The 18,798-nt window shown below is 35.9% G+C and overlaps 1 protein-coding gene across 14 annotated transcripts in view; it reads left to right on the top strand.

The window, feature by feature from the left end:
- Positions 1 to 18,798, top strand: part of EHMT1 (euchromatic histone lysine methyltransferase 1) — a 430,700-nt gene that overhangs the window by 210,953 nt on the left and 200,949 nt on the right. For 2 of the 14 annotated variants that reach the window (XM_069072709.1, XM_069072707.1), the window contains exon 1: positions 11,448 to 11,709. The exons of 9 other annotated variants lie outside the window; for them this stretch is intronic. In XM_069072709.1, the coding sequence (XP_068928810.1) occupies positions 11,647 to 11,709 (63 nt within the window). In that variant the 5' untranslated portion in view covers positions 11,448 to 11,646. Of the gene's footprint in view, positions 1 to 11,447; positions 11,710 to 18,798 lie in introns of those variants that run through there. 3 more of the 14 variants (XM_069072708.1, XM_069072717.1, XM_069072719.1) reach the window with 2 other exon arrangements.

Genomic DNA, 18,798 nt, shown 5'->3' with positions numbered 1-18,798 from the left:
AGAGAGAGAGAGAGAGAGACAGAGAGAGAGAGAGAGAGACAGAGAGACAGAGAGACTCTCCCCGGGACTACAGTGTACTTCTGAGATGAGATCTAGAGATGCAATGATCTTTCAGATTGAAATGGTTTCTGGGCCTTATGGAGAAGGCCAGAGATGTGCAGTTTTCTCACTCTTGGGTCATTTTGTCACCTCTATGAGGAGAATGGAAATCTTAATTATCTGATTTCATCTCTTACATCTGCTAACAGATATACATTATAGATACTTTAACAAGTTATTTAATATTGAAAGAATGAAGAAATACATGAATAAGTGCAACAGCTTTTTTAACAACTAGAGTTATCAGCAATGGAATGAACAGCTTAATAGAGCCAGTGAATTTCTTGTCCTTGAAGGTCTTCAAGGTCAGGGTTACCACTTGCCAAGTTGAAGACTGGATTTCTACTTCAGGTAGAGATTGAATTAGATTGTAAGCTCTATGAGGACAGGGACTGCTTTTTACTTCTTTGGTGTTTTTTTTGGGGGGGGGGCGGTATCCTTAGCTGTGGCTAGGCACAATGATGGGCACATAGTAACTTAATAAATGTTTGTTGATTGCTTTTTTTTTGGAGGGGTAGGGCAGTTGGGGTTAAGTGACTTGCACAAGGTCACATGGCTAGTAAGTGTTAAGTGTTTGAGGCTGTATTTGAACTCAGGTCCTCCTTACTCCAGGGCCAATGCTCTATTCATTGTGTCACCTAGCCACCTTGATTGATTGATTGAATTAGGTGATTTCTGATTTCTTTTTCCACATTGAGATTCTATGATTCTGTCATTCAGGCACTGATCTGACCTCTAGGATATCTGAATTTGTATTGGAGTATATTATTTTTTTTTAAGCAATTGGGGTTAAATAACTTGCTCAAGGTTACAAGGCCAGTTTTTTTTTTTATGTGGGTGTGAAGTATCTGAGGCTGGAACAGATCCCACTCCTGACTCTGGGCCAGCGCTCTTACTGCGCCACCTAGCCGCCCAAATGTTGGAGTATATTAAAGGAAAAGGAATCTACTACATGAGTCCCTTTAAATTCACCCTTGCCAGTCATACTCGTAGACAAACCAAGGACATATTTTGGGTTCGAAACACAAGATAACCCCCAAATGGGTCCTTGGTTTGTCTACGAGTATGATTGGCACAGGTGACTAGAAAGGGCTAAGGATAGGCCCAGAATGAGGTGGTACATCTTAGCCTAGATAATCTAAGTCTGAAAGAACTTCCCTGGGACAGAAAGAAGCAAATAATTATTGAAGCACCATGGAAAGGTCTGCCTTGGTTAATATCATAAACATTGCTATGGTGCTTGGCAAGAAGCCTCTCTGGAACCATTAATGAGGTACTTGGGACAACAGACAGCCTCATAATGCCATTGATGTTATCAGTAATGATGCATTTGACGAAAGAAGAGCAAAAACCCAACAAAGAAGCATGACTTATTAATTACTTCATACTGGCACTTAGGGATCACTGCTTCCCTTTCTAAAGACTCAGGCACCATTTGTTTAACAAAGACTGGTTGTGGAAACTCCTAGTCAGTGACTTCAAATATATCTTGTCAATATCCAGGTAATCAATAATCATTCATTTATTAGCTCTTGTGGATTCAATTATCATTTCTAGGGCAAAGACTTGTAGATTTTTATCCATCCTAGTCTCTCTTTTGAGTTTCAGGCCCATTTTACTAAATACTTGTTATTGGACATTTTGAATTGAATTTCCCATAGGCACCTGAAACTATACATGTCTAAAATAGAACTCATTTATCTTCTCCCGTTGTAATGATTCTGAAACCCCAAATGCAAATGTACAAACTTTTTTACTCATCTTCAGCTATCTGCTCCTTTACTCTCATCAACCTTAACTCAGTCCCCTCAAAATACCACTTTAGAACTATATACCCCTTCTACTGTACTCTTTAGAATTCTTGCTCCATAACTAACAAACATAATTCCATCTTAAACCTTTTCCTTTCTCATCCCACTGCAACCAGTCACTGACATCTAGTTCCCTTTTGATGACATTACTTCCTTTTGCCAACTTTTCTGGTACTAGTTGCACTTTAGCTCATCATCTCTGATATTTACTGGTCAAGGAGAGGGAACCAGAATGGTCCTTTTCTCTTGAAAATTAAAAAAAATACACGCTAATTTATATGTTTGATTTTTATATCATCCAAATTGCTCCTGTGTCCCTCCTCTTCTCTCTCTGAGAGCCATGCCTTATAAAAATAATTTTTAAAAAGTCTTTTTAAAAATTTAACCTTACAGACCCAAAAAAGGGGAGTATTTCCATACATACAACAGCACCCAAAAGGATGATTCCATATGAAATTGTGACTGTATTTTATATTGCTCACTTTTCCTAATAGTACTTACTACCAGTTACCCCTTCTGGACTCCCTCTTTTTCACTATCATTAAGCAACCTCTTTTCCTTTGAGTTTCATTCCATACAAATGTATCATCCGATCCAGATTGTGGTAGCTATATATTTATCTAGTGAGACGTTAATTATCCTTCCTTTCTCATTGAGTTTAGTGCTTTGTCCCACACTTTTTTTTTTCCTATCTCACTTACTACTTTCATACTTGTGGACTTCAAAATATTTACTGATGCTTCATTAAATATCCTATCTTCACTGATGCTGAGTGAGAAGAGCAGAACCAGGAAAAATCTGTACATAATTACATATACAACATATGTGTGACAACCAACTTCTCAGAAATGCAGGGCTATATGTAAACTCCAGAAGACTCATGATGGAGAGAGATGTCTAGATTCAGAGAAAGAACTAGAAAGAACAGAGTTTGAATGCAGATTGAAGCAAATTACCTGCTCTCTTTCTTTTTCTTGTTTGGTTTTGTTTCCTCTATCCCATTGTTCATTCTATCTGATACTATCCTTCTCTATAACCTGACCAATGTCTAATGTGAAAATATCTGCAGATCCTATACCTGACTGTATGCCGCTATGGGGGGGGGGGGGAGAGGAAGAAAACTTGAAACTCAAAGAACTGGGGAACCGAATCTTGTAAACTCAAAAGTAAACGAACAAATTAATAAAGATAAAAAAATGAGTAAACTGAGACAAAATTCCTCAGTCTATTCAATTTCCATGTCCCTCTCCAATATGTCACCTCAGCTATACACAGAGATGGTCAGTCATATCCTTGATTTTATCATTACACACATGTTCCACTTCCATATTGGTGAACTACAAAATTCCTTTATCTGATCATATCATAATCTTTTATCATTCCATCTTTTCTTCTGACTTGTAAATCTTTTGTTCTTTGTTCTCATTAGGACCTCCAGTCTCTTTACCTCTTAATTCTTTCTTAGGCCATCACCCCCTACAATGGCAACATGTGCCTCTTTTCTTCATATTGACTCCACGGTGAATCAATTCAACTTTATACCATCCTCTTTTCTAAAGTCCCTCATCCTCTTATCCTTTGTTATCTGTACCTTGCTGAACACCAACCCTGGATACACCTTCCAGCCAGTCACATTCTACTATTGACCTAGAAGATATTATGAAACCACTATGATTTTATTCACCAAACATTTATATTTTCCCATGTTACCTGGAGGAAGCAGCTTGATGACTCAGTGGATAGAGCACTGGGCATGGAGTCAGGAAGTTGTTCAGTCATTTCAGTAATGTGTGATTCTTTGTGACTCTATGGTTTTTGTGGTAAAGATATTGGAGTGGTTTGCTGTTTCCTTCTGCTCATTTTACAGATGAGGAAACTGAGTCAAACAGAGTTAAATAACTTTCCCAGGGTCACAGAGCTACTAAGTGTATTGAGGCTAGATTTGAACTGAGGAAGATGAGGCTTCCTGACTCCAGACCTGGCACTCTATCCATACTGCCACCTAGCTATTCTTGGAGTCCGGAAGATCTAAGTTCACATCTGGCCTCAGATAATTACTAATTGTATGACCCTGGGCAAGCAATTTAACTTCTGTTTGCCTTAATTCACTGGAGAAGGAAATGGAAGCCATTCTAGTAACTTTGTCAAGAAAACTCCATGGATGGTATTAACATGATGTGGTCCATGGGGTCTTGAAGAGTCAGGCATGAATTAACACTAACACCAACACCAGCATAAGCAACAACAAATCTTTAGTAGGTACTTGCTGCAGTAAGGCAATCATTCTGTTCTTCCCAGATTGAGTCACTATCCCATTCTCCAAGGAAATTATTCCCAATTCCTCATTTTTTATCAAGCATTCTATTCCTTCTCAACTTTTCCCCTTGGTTTCTTTGCTTAGGAATTTCACCTTATACTTCTCCCCACCTACAGTGGAAGTCATTTGCTATGTAAGAGATCCTCTTTTTCTTTCTCGTTTCATATCACTCAAACATCTTCCCTCACTATATTCTCCCTGGTCTCAGATGAAGAGGTGCCTTGCCAACTCACTGCACTCTGCCTGCACCGTCCTCTCCAATTTTCTCCATGAGATTATCCCCACCATCATTCCCCCTGTCTCTTATCTTCATTCTTTCCCTGTCTACTGGCTGTTTTTCCTATCACTTACAAACAAAACCATCTCTCCTCCTTCCTTTTTTTTTTTTTTTTTTAAAGCAATTGGGGTTAAGTAACTTACTCAAGATTACACGGCCACTTATTTTGTGTGGGTACTATGTATCTGAGGCCAGAACCAATCCCGGGTCTCCTGACTCCGGGGCCGGTGCTCTTACTCACTGCTCTACCTGGCCACCCTCTCCTACTTCCTTAAAAAATCCTTACTTAACCAACTATCTCTTCTCCCTACAATCCCACATATCATCTCTCCTTGACTATATTATTTGTGATAACTATCTACACTATGTGCTTTTTTTTCCATCTCTTAGTTAATTCCAAACCCTCTGCAACTTGACTTTTGAATTTCATCATTTAACTGAAACTACTCTCCTACATTTCCATTGGTCTTTTTTAAATTGCCAAATCTAATGGCCTTAAATCCCCATCCTTGCCCTCTCTCAAGCATCTGACAATGTTGATCACTCTCTTCTGGATACACTCTCTTCTGATGGTTTTTATGACATTACTACTTCTTGGTTTTCCTCTGAACCTTCATCTTAGTCTCTTTGTTAGCTCTTTGTGACCTGTCAGCTACCATGAGTTCATTTATTATCTCCATGGAGATGATTTCCAGATACACGCAGACATATAATACACACACATAGACTTCTCTTTGTCTCTCTCTTTCCCCAAACCTGTTTTCTTTATTAAGCTCCAGTCTTGTATCACCAGATGTCTTTTGGAAATGTTGAACTGTATGTCATGTAGTTGTATGTCATGTAATCATCTCAAACTCAACATGTCCAAAACAGAACTAACTATCTTTCCCTGTCAGCTTCCTCTTCTTCTGAACTTCTCTATTTTTGTTGAAGGTACTACATCCTTTCAGGAATTCAGCGTCATTCTCATCCTTAGTGTCTCACTCTCATTCTTTCTACATACCCAGTCTAATTGTCAATTTGTGTCATTTCTACTTTCCCAACATCTCTTATATAGGTCCCTTTCTCTCCACTCATATAGCTGCTACTGTCCTGGATTATTGAAATAATTTTTTAATTGTTTTGCCTGCCTTCAAAGCTCTTCTTATTATCATCCACCCTCTCTAATCAGCTGCCCAAGATATTTTCATTAAGTTTAAGTTTGCTCATGTCTCTTTCCATAATTCCTCCCTCCATTAAATTCCAGTAGTTTCCTATTATCTTGTGGATAAGATACAGTTATAAACATCTCTTTCTGATATTTAAAGCTCTTCCCAATGAGGAGCCTTCCTATTTTCCCTGTCTTCTTTCATATCAGTTGTCTCCATGTTTTACTGGTTTACTTGCTGCTCTTCACACATGATGATGATTCTTCTTCTCCATGCTTTTATACAGGCTGTTCACATTACTGTAATACTCTCCTCACTCATCTGTATTTCTTCAAATTCCTGGCTTCTTTTAAGAATTAGCTCAGAAGCCACTTTCTTCAGAAGTCCTTTCTTTCTCAGTCCTTACAGCTGCTAGTGTTATCCTGTCCAGGTTACCTTGTATCAACTTGGTATATATCTGGCATATTCTTGTTTATGTACTTGTCTCCTGTATTAGAATGATAGCAATTTAACCCCCTTTTATGTATCATCAGTTCTTAACTTAGTGATCAGCGTATATGAATTTGCTGATTGTATGGAAATGATCTTTTCCTTCTCAGATTCCTAATTGTACTTTAGATCTTTCCTTTTTTTTTCTGTCGTATTTTGCTTTGTACCATAGTTATTTATTCTCAAATATTTTCACCCATATTACTAGATTATTAGTTATTTAAGGCCAGGGTCTTACTTTATCTTATTGTCCCAAGTGCCTTGCTAAATATCTTTTACTTTTTTAGGTTTATTGAATATGGACTGAAATAACTTGAAATACTGTGTAGCAGTGAACACCTTGTGGCAGTTGTTTGACAGTAGGAACTTGGAGTAGAGCCAGGATATAAGGTTTTGTTTAACTCTGGCAGAACTGAGGAAGCAGTTGAGGAAAGTGTACAGTAGCATATGGTGAGTTTTGCAGGGGGAGAATTGAGTTTAGTGGTGGTATGGTAATTTATTTGTTCATAATGAACTTTCTTGGCCTTTTTAATGCAAAAGTGAAAATGAGAACAAAATATATCCCTGTGTGCTATCTATTTAGTTCTGTTTGCTATTTCCCTGATTAGTTATTTCTCAGAATGGGGAAGGAATATTGTATTTTTAGCATATCTCTTAGTTTTATTTATCAAGTAGTTGTTAAAAAAATTTCCTGTTACTGAACTTGTAGAATTTAGTGGCTTATTTTCCACAGACTTATATACTGGTATTAGTGTTAGATAATTTTCTTTGCAGATTTATTCATTGTAAACATGAGTTTTTCCTAGGTCGTGTTTTATTTTTTAATCAGTATTATCATTATAATGTACTGCATTTAAATTCCTTTTATATATATCATGTTTATTTAATACATTACAAACAAGCCATAGATTTAAGTTTTGCTTTTAGAAGGTACACATTATTTACTTAAAACAGGTATATTTTTCATATTTATTTATTAAAGTGAAATAGTTACTGTTAGGACTTTCCTTTTTTTTTTGACAAGTTTCACAGAGGTTTGGGAATATTTTTGCCTTGCTCTATTAACAGGACGCTAACCTTTGCCCATAAATCAGTTAACAAGCATTTATTAAGTACTTACTATGTGCCAGGTATTTTTTTAAGTTCTGGGCAACATGTTTAAGTATCATTGTGTTACATTCATTTTGATAAATACCAAAAGTGAATGATATGCAATATGAATGCAGAAATTTTTCAAAAATAATTTTTTGGTCTGTCAGTATTTGAAAAGGGTAGATGTGGCATTGTTGGAAGCAATGGAACGGAACAGAACAGACAAGAAAGAGGTAGTTAGCAGATTTGCCTCTTAAATCCTTTTTTGAGGGACCCCTCCCCAAGATTAAAATCATTTTAGCCAATTACCTCGCCTTCCCCCTTTGGTTTACTGATTTAAAAAAAATTGACTATTGTAAAATATACCCTATGGTCATATGTATATGCACATATGTACATATAGAATATATATTTATATTTACTGGTCTTAGATTGAGTAATCTTAATTTCTTATTTCAGATGTTATACTGATTGGAGGAAGTCTTGATGAAAAAAATTTAAATTTAACATATATAGTGATGGAATAATATTTAATTTTAGGATTTTCAAGGAGCTAACAAATTCATGCCTGGTACATTGATCAGCTCCAAAATGAGCCTTGAATGCAACAAACATTTCTGCTGATACTCTTTTTAGCTATGTCTGTCTATGCTTCTGTTCTTAGCATCAGGACTTTCACATTTAGAATTTATAGGAATTTAAAGCTCAAAAGGATTTCTTTAATCTGTTGCACACAGTAGGTTTTCTAAAAAATCCTAGCCCCCTAAATGAAATTTGTTTTATATCCTATCAGAAGCTTATTCCAGGCCGTATTGGATGCCAGAATTCTAAATTTAGGATCTCCAGGTTATTCTTCCCCCCCCCCCCCCTTTTTAAAATTCCTGCCAGGAAGTGTAGTTCTGTCAAAGAGAATTGATGAAATGTGTCATTCTCTTTACTCATCCCTACTGACAATTTGTGTGTGTGAGCTATCTTTGCGTTTGCATATTTAAAAATTCAGTGAAGGTCCCCAAATACATTCCATATGCTAGTCTTTCCTGTATAAGGAGGTGGCTTCTATTTCTTGAGAGCTGTTACCTCTGCCATTTAAATATCTTGTCAGATGAAGGAAATTATCTGATGGACAGAAGTACTACTGCCTGTGAAAGGCAAAAGCAATTTAGTTATGAATTCTACTGAAAACAAAGATTAGCCATTTTTAAAAAGGTAAATAATCCCCTTTCTCCTTCACTAAGAGATCTGAAAATTCTACAAACAATGTGATTACATAAAAACCCAATTCACAAAGTACATTCTTTGTCCTGACCCCCACAAAAGTTTGTGTGTGTGTGTGTGTGATGTTCTTTTCTTCACTGGGAAATGCTGAAAGCACCTTCAAACACTTAGTATCTTTCTGAGTCAGGAGTTTAAATGATATTATAGTTTACAGACTATACAGATAACACTTGAAAACAGATAAATGACATAGTTCTTCAACAGCCAAATGACTCACTAGAAATTCTTTTGGAGGACAGGAAGACACAGGCTATATTCAGGAGTAACCACCTCAATATGTTCATCTGAGTGCAGAAAGCTGTTTTTAATTCTTAAGTTATTTAAATTATTAGCAACCAAAAAACCATTAGTAAAATTCACTTCAGCTCCTTTCCAAAATGGCTTTGATTGTTTGCTTTAGTTCTAGGTAAGGGGTCATTGAAGAGTTAAGTTTCTCACCTACCTTTATGCCTGAAATATCAGTAATATTTTGCTTTGGACTCTGTCTCAATGCTTAGAATGTGGGAAAAACAAAATTTCTTTTGAGGTTTTTCAAGGAGCCATGTAGGGAGGTGTTTGTTTCTATGTCCTAGCTATGAAATGGCTGCAGTTTCTACTACCGTGATGAAATGGTCTCCTCTTTGAGAAAGAAAACTGACAATGTCATTTGAACCTGTAGAGGGAGCTAGGTCATGTGGTCTACAGCAAAATTGTTCATGTGTTGTCCAAAGAAACAGCAAGAATTATTTGACCCTCCAGAAAATTTAAGTACCATAACAGTATGCAACCCAGAATCTTAGTTTAAGAATGAGTTTTGATAAAACTACAAGTTGATTTTGTTGGGAATACAGCAGAATTCAAGAGCTGTGTGTGTCTGCATGTGTTTTTAAATTTCATGTTAATATAATTTTACTGATTGATGTAGTACAACTTTGAACTATTCTACATATTCATTGCAAAGGAATTTTTCACCCCCTACCCCCTTCCTTCTTGAGCTGTAGGGTATTGTTATTTTGTGTAGCATAGTATTCTTTACCCAAATTATTTGTAACTTTTGGACACTTGCTTATTAGTATAAGGAACAAAGTGGTTTGGGCAAATTCAGTTGAATGCAAGCTGGTTTTGCTTTGCCACTCTCTTATTATGTTTTAGATCCTGATATGCTGGTAATATTGTTTGAAGATAAGGCTTGAGATTTTGAAACTGATTAAAATCTCTAATGATATTTTCACCTGTAGTTTTTTTTTAAGAATGTTACTGATAAAAATATTATTGGCTTTGAATGGTAATAATAATGCTTGCATTTCATTGTGAACAAAGAATATGGCTAGTAAGTCTAGGCCAGTCATTTTCTTTCTAGATTATTTGCATTATATTTAATGCCTTAGGATGAATGCTATTTTTTTTTTTGGTCACTAGTTTTTAAAGTATTTTTGCAGAAATTAACCAGGATTTGCTTACTATTTTTTATGGCAGTTATAGAATTTACAGAATAATTTATTCTACTAATAGAATGACATTTTTAGAAATAAGCTTATGTTTTTCTTTATCTTGGTATTCCAAGATTTTTTTTTTAAAATATATATACTTTCCTGCTTCTTTACTGTTCTCTGCCTCTAAATTACCAATATGGGTCTGAACATTTTTATCTTATAGTGATAAAACTTGTTTGAACCCAAGAGAAAATGACATTGTTGTTATTATTGATGCAACATATGGAAGGGTGCTGTTTTAACAAAGTTCGTACCTGGTACGTATGCATGAAAAAGATGGTCAAATAGACTATTTATTGGCCGTTAGAAATTATTTGTTTCTAGTTCGTGTTGGTAAAATTGTAAGCCATCATATTTTCAAAAATGTTGTAAGAAGAAAAGGGGATCTTGTTTTGCTGCCCTTTCAGACCTTGATCTGGAAATTTAGACCTTGTTACACAAATCAGTTTTTCTTTTAAGCTTATTATAGATTTCTAATTCATAATACTTTTTTAAAAGCTATACCATTTTCTTATTCACCTAGCATATATACTGCAGATTTTGAGGAAGACTAATGATTGGATCTTATTTGGTGAGGTTTGTTAATATTTTTAAATTTATGAAATACATTGTACACTGAAATGGTTTTTCCCTTTTATGGAAGGAGACCCTCCCCCCCAAGAAATAACCTTAAAGCAAAATGCAAATTAAACCCCACCTGCTTTTTTTGTTCTAAATATTTCATTCCTCTTACTTGAATTGAATCTAGCCAATCCATGCATAAGAATGTCCTTTGGAATTTTTTAGTGAGAGTTTTAGCAAATCAAATTAAGGTTGCAAAGAGTTTTTGTTTTATTCTTTGACTGAACAAAGACTGAGAGAAATTGGAATTGAAAATTCCTCATTTATGCTGTAGTACTTACAAATGTCCAAGGTCAGTTAGGTCTCCTTTCCTGGCTATCAGTAATTATTATTGTAGAATGTAGTAAGTTTCAGTTATTTAAGAACATATTACATTTAAAATTCCCTAACCTAGCAGCATGGATTTGAAATGGAAAAATCTGGATTCAGATCCAGTATATGTTACATATGTACCTTTAACTTTCCCAGACTTTTTTCTTCGTCTGCACAGTGATCATGTTGGTCTTGGTGATCTCCAAAGTTCATTCCAACCCTGAAACCCTTTGTTCCTAACTGTAGTCTTAGTATATCTAATCTCAGACTAATTTTTTATAATGCAAATTAATTTGTTGACTTGTATATATGCTACCTAGTCTTTATTGGCCTGCAGATCATTAACTGCTGTATCTGTCCTTTGGTGTGAGTCATTTTCAGCGTTATTTGAAATGATCATCTTTAGTAGGCAAGGGCTAACTCTTGGAGAACTCTGAGAGAACATATTGTGTGGCTTAAGAGGATGTTTTGAGGTTGCAGAAGTTTGGTGCTTGGCATTGTTATTATTTACAAATTGTTTTTTTTTTCTGTCAGTGGAGGAGTAGAGGGACCAGGGTAAAAGGAAAAGTGTTGTGATGCATGAAATAATAGCTGTACCAATGGAAGCCCCTAAGCCTGCAAGTTCTCTGTGAAATGGCTGCAGCCTGGAGTGAACAGTGAAATGGTCTCCACTGGGCATGCTCACTCTGTAGAGGGAGCTTTTATCACATGAGCAGAAACTGAATCACTGTTCATGAGGATCTGGAATATGCAACTCTTTGAGTCTTCATCAAAAGAAGACGACAGATGCCTGCAGGTACAGTGGCTTGTATCCATGTTCCATCTGTCAAAAATAGCCTCCTCTCTCAGGTCATTCCCACAACATTTTGATCAGAGGTGGAAAACCTTTAAGGGGAGAGGGAGGTAATCATGGTTGGATTCTTTTGCCCCCTTTCTTGGCCATGTGCAAGGTAGTGGTATGTAGCAGGACAGCAGTGTTCCTGTTATAAACTGGTATCTCGGTAAGTCACATTTAAGGCTTCTTTTGAAGGAGATGACTATTGGAGTGACATTTACCTACTTGGGCTCTCTATATTAGGTCACTAGTCTGTGTACAGTTTTGACTGTGTAATTTTCCCAACTTGAAATGAAAAAATAAACAAATCCAAGAGTTTCCTCATCTCTTCCCTTTAATTTGATACAATGACATTGTGGTAGAGAAAGCTGTAAGTTGTTTATATGTATTTTAAAATATTAACCAAGAATGAGAAATATATCTTAAATATACAGATGTATTTGCAGATTATATCTTTATTGTCATGGTAAAAACTTTAAAAATCACAGTGGTTGAATTGTGGTGTTTCCATAAAGATTCTAGGCCATACAAATAGATATTACCTGCTATCCTTGAGCCCTGTGATAGCCTTGGCTTATAGCCTTGGTTTATGTCAAACAAGTCTACAAGTTGGCTTCTGAACTGATGGGAGGATGGAATGGGGTTGATTAGTTGGTGAATCTTGTCATAGCTGACAGTCTGTTTGTAGAGAACAATTTAACCATTGACATGTCTTTCTTTCTTGCATTGCCAGAGGCCATGTGGCAGAATTAAAGAGTTCTGATTAAAATGATTTCCTACTACTTTCTTTCCTGTCTTTTGAAATAATTACTTATAAATTCATTTAGCATTGCTAAGGATTTATCTTTAAAAAGTTGTAAATGTTACCATTATAGATTGTATCAAGACCATCTTAATTTCGTATCAACAATTTGTCCTGTAATTTTTAGAGCACATGTATTTCTGTCTAAGCTCACTGTTTATCTATATCATGATGTATTTTATTTATATATATATATATATATATATATATCTTAGGAGAATTGTGATCATGTATCTTTGGAGACTTTCAATATTGGGAGTTTTTCCCCATTACTGTGAAACCACAGGTTCAAGGATGACCATTACAAGTGAACCTGTTAGCTCTGTTTATTGATACTAGGACTTTGTGTAAAAAGACACTGTAGTAGTCGACTATGAGATGTCGTATGAAAGAGCTGTGAACTTGTCACTAACTAGCAGAGTGTCCAGGGCAAGTCACTTAATCTTTTAGGGGACTCAGTTCTTATATATAAAATAGGTGGTTGAAATAGGTCATTTGTAAAATTCTTATATACACTTAAGAGTCTATGAGGAATCTTACATTATATAAAATCTGGAATGATACAATAAGGCTATATTTTAAAAAGGACTTAGATTTTGTAAGAATCAGCAGGGCAGACAGTGACCATTTTGTTGAAAAATTAATATTGGATCTTTATAAAGACTTATAGAATCAAAGAATCACTGGTTTTAGGGGCAGAAAAGGGCCTTAAATGTCATATATCTAAACCCCCTTAATTTTACTGGTGAGAAACTGAGGCCCCAAAACTGACCTCAAGTGGACATAGGTAAATGGTAGGACTGGGATTTGAGCCCAGATTTCTCGACTAATTTCTGCAAAACTGAAGTTATAGATCTGAGGAAAACAATTATGTAGAGTACTTAAAAGCAAATATAGGAGTATCCATTACATAACTATGTACAGTGTATCTTCATTTTAGATTCTGCAGCAAATGTGTCTTAGGGCTGACCAATTTGGTCTGTGAGCCAGAAGAAGAAAGTTTACTTTGCCTCTTGTAATTGCCACAAGCCGTTATTAAAGTGTACAGATCTTAAAACTGTATCAAGATTTTTTATTTGCTTACACTACGATATTTATTCTTTCCAAGGATAATAATAGATATACTTAGATGAAGCCTTGGATATATGGGTAATATTAGTTGTATCTTGATTGAAATAGATAATATAAATATAGACCTAATGTCTATATTTATATTACAGCACTGCATTGTTGCCAATTTTCATATTATTAAGCATAGCTGTGTGTTGAACATTCCATTTAGTGATCCTTTATAGACTGCTTCAGAAGGAAATTTTGTATTTAAATTCAGCATTGAACTAGTATATATAACTCTTCTTTTATAAGATTTTTCTTTTTGTGGTTTTATAAGATTATAATTGGTTACTTGACTTTTTTCTTCTATAGCGTCTTATTCCCTTGGAAGCTGGAAGAACTAGATTTTTTGACCAAGATTAATTTTCTATTGAAACTTAAAATGCTTCTAGCTGTAGGTTGCTTACTTGCCTTTTTTTCCAGAGAGATCCAACTTTATTAGAGTCCAGGTTTGTGGTAGCTAAGGATCACATTTGATTCCAGTGACTCATTTAAATGGAGGTCTGTGGACTAAGGTGATGGGAAGATAGGCTTCAGTCATAGTGAACTTTGGGATGTCATTGTACATTGTGGGATAATAGAATTGAAGGGAAAATGAAGTGATGACAGGCAAATTTTTGATAGTCCAAGAGCCAAACTTAAAGCTTTTTTAACCCTTGTATTTTTCTTCTTTACATTTTCTATTCTCTTTTGCAAAAAAAACTGAAGTAGGATGGGGAAGGAGACTTGAGAAGACAAGCTGCTAGGTTTAAAATGTTGTATGTAACTATTTTCCCCTAGAAATGGAAGTGGATGCTTAATGCCTATGTGACTATGGTCATGTCACTTAAACTTTTTGGGACTTTAGTTTTCACATGTGAAAAATAATGGAGTTGCACTAGATGTTCTTTGATGTCCATTCTTGCTCTACATCTGCATACTATAAGTAGTAGATTTGGGGATTTTTTAATGCATTAAGTACTTTGAATCCAGATTTACTCTTGTAGAAGTAGCTGTAGCCTGTAATGTGTATTCATCAGACAGAGGAGGATGGTTCAGTTGAAAGTCTTAGCCAGAATATAATTCAGTTCAACAAAGACTCCACAAATATTGATTAATGAACTACATGCAAGGTCTTTTTTTTTTTTTTTTTAAAGGAAATACTCTTCTATCCTTGAGGATCTTACATACAAGGGAGAATGGTATATAATTCCTTGTGGGGGGCAAGGGATGCTTTTAAGAAAAGGCTTCACAGAGAGGATAGCTTCTTAGCTCACCTTTGAAGGAAAATAATGACAGTGATTCTGTGAGAGGCATAGATGAAGGAGGTATATATTTTAGGCATTTGGAAAATTTTGTATGAATGTACAGAGATGATGTTCAGAGAATTTGTCTTTTTACCTAGAATATGTAGGATTCGCAAAATGTAGTAGTATAATATAAGATTGTAAAGGTAAGTAGGGGTTATTTATGGAGAGCTGTAAGTGCCTGGTTAAGGAGTTTGTATTTTATCTTGTAGGCATTACATTTAGGGTCATGGGAGTGAAATGGTGAGATGTGAACTTTAGGGAGATCGTTTTTTTGGTGACTTTATTCATATAGACACAGTGTAAATGAGAGCTGCTGCATCAGGGTACTGACCATATGAATGGAGAGAAGGGCAGAGATGTAAAGATGTTATAGAACCACAGTTAGCTAGATTTGGCAACTGGTTGAATATGAAAGTGGGAGGGAAGAGTCAAGGGTGACTCTTGAGGTTATGAACCCAAGTGCTCTCACCAGAAATAGGAAATTTCTGTGAAAGGTTTAGGGTAGGAAGAGATAATGAGTTATTTTTTTGGATGTAGGATCATAGATTTAGAGTTGGAGAATTTAGAGGCCATCTAGTCCAAACTCTTCAATATACAGATGAGGAAATGAGGCCTGGTGAGGTTAAGTGACTTATCTAAAGCCCCAAAGGTAGTAGTAAGTGACAGTCCAGATTTGAACCTGTCAATTGACTGCATATCCAGCATTCTTTTTCCTATGTCTTGTTGTTTGAGATTCCTTCCTCTAGAAGGAGATATCATTGTTTTTCAGGAGAGATTAGTGTTGGATAGATAGATAGATAGATTGATTGATTTGGGAGTCGTCTTCATATCTGATACTTGCACCCATGGGAGTTTATATAATCTCAGAAAGTATATAGAAAGAAAAGCAACCAGAATGAGCCCTAGGCTAAGAAAGACATAGATGATGAGTTTATCCAGTAAAGGAACTAAGAAAAGGAATAGACAGGAAGATAACCAGGAGAATCAGAGAAGCCAAGGGAAGAAAGAATACCCAGAAAGAAGAGGGTGATCAGCAGTATGAAAATCATTCCAGAAGGCAAGGAGGAAGGCTGAGAAAAGGCTTTTGGATCAAGAAGTTTTTAAAAGATGTCTGTTAACCTTATAGAGCAGTTTTATTTGAGGGGTTGGAAGCAGATCGCAGGGGATAGAGAATGAGTGATTAGGCAATACAGGCAGCAAATGTAGATATTTCTTTCTAGGAGCTTGGCATTATAACAGAGATAATGCTTATAATTCTTGGGAATTTTTATTGCTTAGGCTTTCTGATTTCTTTACGTATCTAAATCTTTCAATTTGCATTTAAGGAAAAATTATCAAGTAGTGACTTCTCTCTGAGCCCCCCCACCTCTAGATCAGACTTCCGTCTTAAACAATATTTTAGAAAAATATCAAGATTGAATAGAGCATTTCTAGATGACATCTGAGCTATTTATGCTGGCTGACCTGCCCAGGAAAGTACAAATGGTGAATACTGTATCTTCCTTTCCCTGTAGGTCCCCCAAGAATTGGCTTATTGTTGCCTTTTGTGGAACTTGGTTATTTCATGGTTAGATTTTAACATAAAACAACCCTCCGGTTCATTCTCAGCAGCAGAATTTGCCCATCAGGATTTTAATTATGTTCCTAGTTTTGAATTTTTATTGTAAGGCTATTCAGTGTGGCCTTATAAAGAAAGAACTTGGTTTGAACAGGCCTGTATTATATTAATTGTGACTGTGAGAAACATTAGTGTTGCAAATGCTAGCTTCTATTTTACTGTCAAAAAATGGCAGGTCACTGTGTGTCTGTAAACAATGCAGTTATGAAATGGCAGTGCAAGGCTGAGCTGAGCATGCTCAGAACAGCCTGTAGGGGGAGGTGATCAGAGAAAGATGATCTAATTCAGTGCAATTCTTGGGATTGAAAGACCTGGCTACAGTATTCTAATGACAGAGCAGGAACAATACTTCAGGGACTAAATCCTTGTCCATGGCTTAAAGATTCTGAGGATTTCCTTTATTTTTTTTTAAAGGAAGATGGGCACTAAAGAAAATGTCTTGCTTTGAACATATTTCAGAAGAATAGTGCCTTAGCATGGGGGGGGGGAGTGTTTCTACTTCAATTTGTGAGAGGATTCTTCTTCTTCCCCCCCTCCTCATTAGTCATCTCCCCTCCTCCCCCACACTTTTCTTCATTTTGTAAGAGGCTTCATTGCTGCTGCTTGACGTCCTCATTTTACCCCTTCTTTTCCCTCTCCCTGTCTTTTGACTTGGGATTTTGTATTTAAGAGGGCCTATAAATAAAAGGAAGGCCTGGAAATTCCAAGAAATTCCAGGCATTGAGAGGGAAGGCACTTTCCCTTTATGGCAACCTGGCTTTTGAAGTTGGAAATGAAGTCAACTCCTGTATTCCCTTGAGTGTGTCCTGAGGGTAAAGAGGAGAAAATCTGGAGGAGCTGTTTGTCTGGAATTGTCATAATGTGGATCTTTTAACCAAAAGAACTAAAGCAAGTATTTGGATGAGAACTGGAATGCAGGCATGCTTTCTGTTCTAAATTTGTTTGCATATATTGCTTTGCTTCAGTACCTGTCTTAACACATTTTATTCTCAATTCCTATTCAAAGTATTAAAGTATCCTGTTCATAAACTTCAAAAATGGATTGCTTGATGTGAATGGGAAAAAGTTGAGCTTCCAGTATATAGCACTGATTGCCAATGTAGAATTTGACTCTTGCTTTTCTTATGCTACCCTTTTTTGAGAAAGATAGTGAAAGTGCTACCTTTGTCAACTTCAGCCTTTGTACTGAGGAAAAAGAGGATCTACAAAATCCTAATTTTGTAAATCAAGACAATGGTCATAAATTAGATCTATTATTAAAAGTCTCCTATGATCTTATGCATGTGTTTCTCCATTTGGGGGCTTTCATATGCTTGTAGTTCTTGAAGCTCTTTTGAAAGAGATTTTGAGAGGAGGATTTTAATAACCAAAAAATGATAATAGGTCTTTGAAAACATGCAGTTTTTCTTTTTGAATAGTAAACTTTAGCCTTTTTATTAACTTGATCTCAGCATAAACTTTTTTGAACAAGATATCATCTTGTTTTATTTGTTTTATTAAGCTAATGTGAACATGATTTCCAGAACCTTTCAAGGAAGTAGTATACCCTTTGGTGAATAGGATTTTGAAAACTACCTCAGGGTATAGGTAGGTGCAAAGTGCATTTACTCCCAGAGAAAGGATAAAAATTGTCAACATGGCTTCCTTTGCCACCATTTGCTTCCTAAGCAACTAACTCATTGGCAAAAAAGAAGAAAGGCAGGGGTAGGGGTTCATTGGGTGCTGTTGTTTACAGAAATAAATGGCTAGGTTAATTCTTTGTATGGCACTTATTAAATGGTTTGCCTCTTCTCTCATATTTGACTTTCTACTGTCTGGAAAAACTGACGCTTTTCACATTATGTGAAGTATTATATTGTTGATGTACTTCACAGAGTGTTGCTCCTTAAGGTAGAGTTTCATTCAGGCTGGTGACTTAAGACTTAGAAGGGATTTAGAGGGGAGATTATTTGAATGGAGGATAATGATGGAAAAGGGTGGGTGAGTGTAAATATAAATATTGCAGGAAGCTTTCTTAGTACTAGATCAGTAATCCTTCTGTCATTCATTTCTCTTTTTTAGACTGATGTATCTTTGAAGATCTCTGAATATTAAGGGAAGAACTAGGTTTAAAACCAAACCAAACCCAACAACCCTTTTAAATATATTTTATGATTGATGGAAGGAAAGATAAGTCTTTATCATTTCTCTCTCTCTCTCTCTCTCTCTCTCTCTCTCTCTCTCTCACA

Source organism: Petaurus breviceps, unplaced genomic scaffold (assembly GCF_028583685.1).
Source record: "Petaurus breviceps papuanus isolate PSGF00001 unplaced genomic scaffold, PetGlider_PUasm1.0 90847, whole genome shotgun sequence".
Lineage (NCBI taxonomy): Eukaryota > Metazoa > Chordata > Mammalia > Diprotodontia > Petauridae > Petaurus > Petaurus breviceps.
The sequence above is the reverse complement of the archived record's forward strand: the minus strand, read 5'-3'. Positions and strand labels throughout refer to the sequence as shown.